The following is a 7,132-nucleotide window of genomic DNA, read 5'->3' as shown; positions in this document are numbered from 1 at the left end:
CGAGGGAAGTCACGCTCGAGCAAACCCTTACTCCTTGCATGCCCACTCGAGCGAGGAAAGCCACGCTTAAGCGTGGACCCTATTTTCAGCAAAATTTGAATAATGTTTTCAAGTGCATTCTAGCATCCTCGTTCCATCCTAGGCACTCCTAGGCCACGTTTAAGACCACATAATGAGGTTACAAGCTAGAAACACACTAGAATAAATGGAATAAGTTATGTACAATCTGAGCGTGTGCATTCAATGTATGAATCTGCCATGTTATGTAGGACACGCGCCTCATGATAGGTGAATTGCTTACCTTGCCATCAATTTGGAGCTACCAAGTATCTGAGTAATAACTTAGTAAAGCTATGTTCAAATAAATTATTTTCTGCTCACGGATTAAGAACTGTTTAATGAAATGTCGTGTTTTATGCTATGAATGACTGTCCAAGTCTAACAAGCACTTATGACATTATGCTATGATTCAAGTAACGCTATGATCCAAGTATATGTAAGTTCCCGGTACCGGAGGTTCTTTATGGGACTAACAAGCTATCTACACCCGGCTGGAGGTTCCTAAGTGGAACTGACAAGTTTACAAGTTCCCAGTCGGGAGGTTCCTTATGGGACTGACAAGCTATCTACACCCGGTTGGAGGTTCCTAAGTGGAACTGACAAGTTTACAAGTTCCCAATCCAGAGTTTCCTTTATGGAACTGACAAGTTATTCTTACCTGGCCGGAGGTTCTTATATAGAACTACAGTTTCAACCACATTTATGGGACATCATTCATTTACCCCCTTTACTTTGTTATTATTCACTCGGCCTCCGCTCACTAGTTATTTATTATGTATGTATGTGAGCAGGCTCGTGATCAGGCTTAAGTTGATGCCTAGAGTATTTTGTGTTGGTTAGCCACCCATTTGCGCCTCACGAGGAGGTTCCAGATCAAGTCATGTATTGTGGCTGTGCCAATATGGATATATAAGACTGTTTCTTTTGTTTTATGAACAAGCTTTCTTTTTATGCGCTTGATAGTGACATGTAAACACTGTATCCATGACGTCACTTGTATGTATATAAAGTTTAAGATTTTCAGTTCCATGTATGTCTTCACAGCTCAATGGATTTCGTATGTTGTATATTTGCTTCCACAGCCCCTAACTATGTGTTATTATGACAAGAGGCCTTTGGTAGTCCAACGATTACTGGCCGATTACGACGCTAAACCTATAGGGGCGGATTTGGATCGTGATACTTATATAGATTTATTGTAAATAAATATAGAGTTTTGCTAACAAGTACGCACTTGTTAAAAATGTAATAAATGATATTAACTAAACTCACTACTATGGAAAATAGAGGAAGTTATAAATGTACAACATAAAAATATAGATGCTATAAGGCCAAGCTACCATTTTATGTATTTCTTTCTATTTTATCTTTTATCTACTTTCTTTTTTGTTTTCATTTCCTACCCAGATATTCTTTCATGAATTAATATATTAGATAATTATTTACCAAAAATGTAAAATACCAACAATATTCTTTTCAGCCCCTTAATAAAGTGGTAAAAAATGAGGAACATAATAAAATATTAAAGAGTCATAAGGAAAAATTTATAAGTGAGCTCTTTAAATATTTAAATATTATTTATAATTTTTGAATTTTTATATAAAATTAATATTTATTGCTTTCATGATAAAAAAAAATATTGTAAAAAGATATAATATTAATGCATTTTTTTGCATATTTATATATATACTAGCGTATGCCCGTGCCTAAAGGCACGGTGTAAATAATTTTAAGATAAAAATGTAGTTATAATTTAAAATGCAGCTAAATTTACAACACCATATGTATCTCATTCTATGAAATCTTGATGTGCAAACTTTGATTTATTCTAAAAGTAGTAATTAAGGAACATGCCTTGACATGGGCCCTGTAGTAGGTTTTGAGAGTTGGATGAGTGAAGAAATCATCTGAAGTCAAATTCAAGCCAGCAGCTTTACCCCATTTCATGTATTGTGCTTTGCCACCATATGCATCCCAGTTGTTGGTTAATGATAATATGAGTCTGATCTTGTACTTCCATGCTTCACTGACTACAAAATCCAAGGCCTGTAATTCATTGAGAAAAAATAAAAGAAAAGAAAAGGAGGAGGAATTTATATACTCACTCCATAGTAAATGCTTACTTAATTGCCTACATTTACAGTCATTGAGAAAAAGAATGACCTTAAAAGCATTTTCATCATAGACAGAGGGTGAAATTTGAAGAGCTCGCCATTGGCCATCGTTGAAAGCCCAAGTACGACAAACAGTTTTTTTCTTTTGTTATTTCTTTAACAGAGCAACAAAAGAGATAAAAAAACAAAGCAGTTGGCTCAACTATTTTTTCTTTAACAAAGCAACTATTTTCTTTAACAAAGCAGCCATGATATAGTCTAAACCATAGCAACCATGGTATAGTCACTTTGCTAACAGAGCAGCAATATTTTCTTTAACAAAGCAACTATTTTCTTTAACAAAACAGATCAGTTGGCTCAATAACAAAAGAACAAAATTCACCCGTATATATCAGTTGGCTCAATATCAAAGCAAAGCAATAACAAAAGAAATAACAAAAGCTGAGAGAGGAAAAAGAGTGATGTCGAGCAGCCAAACATTACCAAAGCATTGAGCAGCTGAGCAGAAAAAAAACATTGAGCAAAAAAAAAAAAAAGAACCAAAGTAATAAACTAACCGAGCAGCCGAGCAGGATGTCGAGCAACCGAAGTGAATAGCCGAGCAGCCAAAGTGGTATCTAGAAAATGCACAACATAATTTGGCTAATAGGCAAGATAAACATCATTTTTGTAGTATGTCAATAGACTAAACGATAAAGATACCGATGACAATAGTTGTAGGCACGCATCTTGTACAACTGACTGGCTATTTGCACTCTCACAAATAAAATTTCCTCCATAGGCCATGCAACATCAAGCAATAACCCTGGTATAAACTGTTATACAATATGTTTTAGACTGTGAAACTATCAACCTGATGAACAATACTTCACATCCACCTTGAAGATTGCAAGTTCAGCTGGGAATTGTCATTGAAGCCCCAAAATTTTGTATGATCAAGATAGAAACTGATGACAGATCATATATTAACGGACCCAGGAAAAGGTCTACAAAAGTATATATAGCGCATAGCTCCAAAAAAATAGTAATAATAATACAAAGCAAACTTTGTATATAGTAAACAGGTTTGGTCAAAGCTATCACTCGCTTGTAGCATAAAGAGCACAATTTAAAAATCAAATAAGCTTGAAATTGAATGAACAATATACAGAAAATCATGGAAAGCACAAAAACAATATACTAACACCAATTGTACAGAAAAGGACAATATAAAACACAAAAACTCTGACAAAAAATTGAATGAACAATTCAGCATTCTAACATGGGTGAAAATCCAGAAATCAAGATCTGAGTTCAAAGATCTTGATGACACATATGCTGAAAAAAAAAGAAATAGAACACGAAAATATAGTAAACACAAAGTAGCTTGATCTGTTTGCCATAAGAATATAAACATTCTACTACATAACTGGATAAAAAAATATGAAAAGAAAATACCTCGTAGGGCCAACCATCAACAACAAAGACATCCAAGGAGTACCCGTCTACAGTAGAAAAAACATGTGCTTCCTAGATGTTCAGCCCAACCTCGCCTAGTAAGGCAGTCAACTGCAGAATTCTACTACTCAGTGATCGTGTGGTGGAGGCACTATATGATATTATCAAAAGGAGTTTACTTTTTTGTTCTTTAATATTGTACTAAAATAAGCAAACATGCAAACTACCTGACTGAGGAGCTTCGGCTTGTCATCTGTTGAAAATGTAATTTCATGCATGGGCCTGCATGATTGTCAAAAGCACATTAAAGTATAAGCTACATAATGCAAATTAATGAAATCAGTGTAGCAATTGTTCCATAAAAATCCATGTGAAATGCTTTGAACTCTTACAGAACCACCAAAGATGTCCAGAAAATATCAAAAATTGGGGCCAAAATGAAGCATTCAGTGAATTTCAGCAATATTTACCGGGAGTACTGTACATGGGAAACAACACTATCCCCATCTTGAACTTGAGATTTGTTTGCTTCAAGTGCAAGCGCTTCAAGATTAGGAGATGAACCAAAGGCAGGTGGCAGCTTAGGAATGAACCTTTGGGCACCTTCGTCCTTGGGAGAGCTAAAATGATCAAAATCAACTGTATCTCCATCAGAGATGGGAGAAACCTGCATGTGACAGTGATAGACAAAATGCATTCCATCAAGCAACAAAATTTAGACCAACTATTCTAATAAAAACTCCTATAAAAAAAACCGTGGAAAATCATGGAAAGCAAGGGTCATGTTTCATTCTTGATACAATGCAATGCTCTAGAACATGGATATTTAAAAAATATGGAGCAGTTGGACAAACGCTGAATATATACAAACAAATTGGAGGGAATAACCTGAAAATCATAAAAGAGAATTCTTGATATATACATCACTCAGATTGAAACAGTGACCAAACAAAATTACACCAGAATCCAAGCAAATCAATCCAAACAAAATTATTAGGGTAACACCATAATAATTGAATCTCATTCTCCAAGCCAAGTCTGGCAATGGTAAGGAAGATCGAAGGTGCTGTGATTGTGTGAAACCACATTTATAAATTGAAGGCACTTTATGGGTACTTTTTTCCGGGAAAAAATCCGTACACACAATAACATGAATATAAACAACAACAACAATAACATCCAATCGAATATAATCGAATTTCACAATGAACTCAAAAAAACCCCTAAAATTAACCAAACAATAACATGTTTTCCCTGCAGCAACGCCCCAAAATAAACAAAATTAAATCACCCAAATCCATTTGCTTTACATAAACATAGAATTTTTCATCAACATGATTGAATTTTCTGTACTTACAAACAAACCCATTTGCAAACTAATTCATCACAGTAGTGTGAATTATTTCAAAACCCATTTTCTGAATCCACAAAAACCCTCAACTAAACACACCCAGAGTGAGAAACACAAATCAATACACCACTTCACACACACACACACACACACATATACATTAGGAATTCATGAATATGAGCTAAGAAAATAACATGTTTTCCTTGCAGCAATGCCCCAAAATAAACAAAATTAAATAATTCAAATCCATTTGCTTTACATAAACATAGAATTTTTCATCAACATGATTGAATTTTCTGTACTTACAAACAAACCCGTTTTCTGTAATTTTCTGTACTTAATCGTACCTTGCAAAGAGGCAAAGAGGGTTTCGGCGAGATCTGTTGTGAGGAGGAGAGGACTGAAGTGATAAAGGGGGATGAGGAAGAGGCTGTCGTGATGGCGGTGGTCGAGGGATCTGTTGAAGAAGGAGAAACAGAGAGGGTCCTGCGAGGGAAGAGAGGTGGTCGCGATGGCGGTGGTTGAGAGGGTTCTGTTGAAGAATAAACAGAGAGGGAGAGAGTGAGAGAGATAAAGAAGGAAGGAAGAGACGTGCGTGAGAGCAGAGGGGAGAGAGAGATGTGGGTAGGTGTGAAGGTTAAGAAGAGAAGTGTTTGGGCGGGAAATAAATAATTCAGAGCCGTTGATATATACTGAAGATTGATCTCAGCCGTCTAGATTAAATGTATCTCTAAGACATTTTTATACATTTTCAAAAAACCTCTTGCCTTATTATATAGATATATTTATATAGACATTTTTATACATTTTAACACTATTTTACACGTTTATATTAATATTTAATTTTAAATATGAAAAAAAAAATGCATTAATATTCTAATATTATTGGTGTATTTCACCATTTACTAAATTTATTTAATATATTAATTCATGAAAGAATATCCGGGTAGGAAATAAAAAGTTTTAAAAAAACTAAGACAAAAGATAAAGGGTAAATTACACTGACACCCCTGAAATTTTTGTTTAATACAGATTTTCCCCTTACGTTTGACAAATTACATTTCCCTCCCTGAGATTTGTAATCTCATTACAAATTCCTCCTCAATTGCTGATGTTATGCTCTAAAATTTTTTAAATACGTAACCATTTTGCTATTTTTCCTACCATTTCTTCTTTCTATCATCGTGACTACAATCTACAACTTTTCATCATTAAATTCTACTTGAACATATTCGTATTGAGTGATGATATTCAAACATAAATTTTATATAAAATTTTCAAACACAATGATATAACTTAATAATAACCTTTCACTTTAAAACAAAACACTCATAAACATGATTTATATTTACAACATCACTATCACAATATTTTTATGATATTTTTTGTATAAATTTTTATATATTAATAGAATTTTTTATTTTTATTTCCACCATAATTTTTCTTTCTCATCTCACCCACATTTATTACAGTATTATCAAACACCATCATTCACATTTATTACAGTATTACTAAATTTTTATATTTTTATATTTTTTTTTGTATTCGGTGAATTTTAAAAAAAATACAAAATATTATACTTCTTAAGTATATCTAAATAAGATGTATCTAAAAAATTTAAAAAAAAAATTACTTAAAATATTAAAAAAATTTAGTAAAAATAAAAAAAAAAACACGAAAAATTAAAAAAAAAAATCAATGTTTTTGTGAGTTAAACCAAAGAAAATGATTGTTATTTCTCTTGAAATGACATGAACAAAATATCAGTATTATTTTATTATTTTATATGTACAAAGGGTAAGGGACAAATATGTCATTTTAATTTGACAGGGGGTAAGTCTAATTTTTCAAATGTGAGCGAAGGATCTGTATTAAAAAGAAATCTCAGGGGGTGTCAGTGTAATTTACCCAAAGATAAAATAGAAAGACATACATCAAAGGGTAGTTTGGTCTTACAAAAAAAACCTTACGTTTTTGTGTTATACATATATAACTTTTTTTATTTTCTATAGTAATGGTGTTAGTTAATAGTATTTATTGCATTCTTAGAACACTTTGTTAACAAAATTCATAAATATAATCATCAATGAGTCGGATTGTTATATATCACCAGAATAAGTCACCAAAACGCTTGGTCTCCAATGTAGTTTTTAATGGGCAACGATGGGCA

At 33.1% G+C, this 7,132-nt stretch overlaps 1 protein-coding gene across 1 annotated transcript; it reads right to left on the bottom strand.

Moving 5' to 3' along the window:
• Positions 1-1,739: 1,739 nt before the first annotated feature.
• LOC114279764 (uncharacterized) lies at positions 1,740-6,450 on the bottom strand. Its single transcript, XM_082913211.1, has 7 exons — positions 6,433-6,450; positions 5,310-5,675; positions 4,082-4,278; positions 3,839-3,893; positions 3,612-3,722; positions 2,732-2,791; positions 1,740-2,106 (listed from the first exon to the last, which is right to left on the bottom strand). The coding sequence occupies exons 1-5, from the start codon at positions 6,448-6,450 to the stop codon at positions 3,684-3,686; spliced, it is 675 nt and encodes a 224-aa protein (XP_082769337.1). The 3' UTR covers positions 1,740-2,106; positions 2,732-2,791; positions 3,612-3,683.
• Positions 6,451-7,132: the final 682 nt, after the last annotated feature.

Source organism: Camellia sinensis, chromosome 2 (assembly GCF_055761805.1).
Source record: "Camellia sinensis isolate YWXY chromosome 2, ASM5576180v1, whole genome shotgun sequence".
In the NCBI taxonomy this organism is placed as follows: domain Eukaryota; kingdom Viridiplantae; phylum Streptophyta; class Magnoliopsida; order Ericales; family Theaceae; genus Camellia; species Camellia sinensis.
Note: the sequence above shows the minus strand (reverse complement) of the source record. Positions and strands in the feature narration are given on the sequence as shown.

Bases quoted from the DNA above. Each gene is read 5' to 3' on its own strand.
- LOC114279764 (XM_082913211.1), bottom strand. The intron at 4,279-5,309 runs GTACGATTAAGT...TGTCACATGCAG, and splicing joins CCTCTTTGCCTCTTTGCAAG to GTTTCTCCCATCTCTGATGG. The intron at 3,894-4,081 runs GTAAATATTGCT...ACAATCATGCAG, and splicing joins TCCCATGTACAGTACTCCCG to GCCCATGCATGAAATTACAT.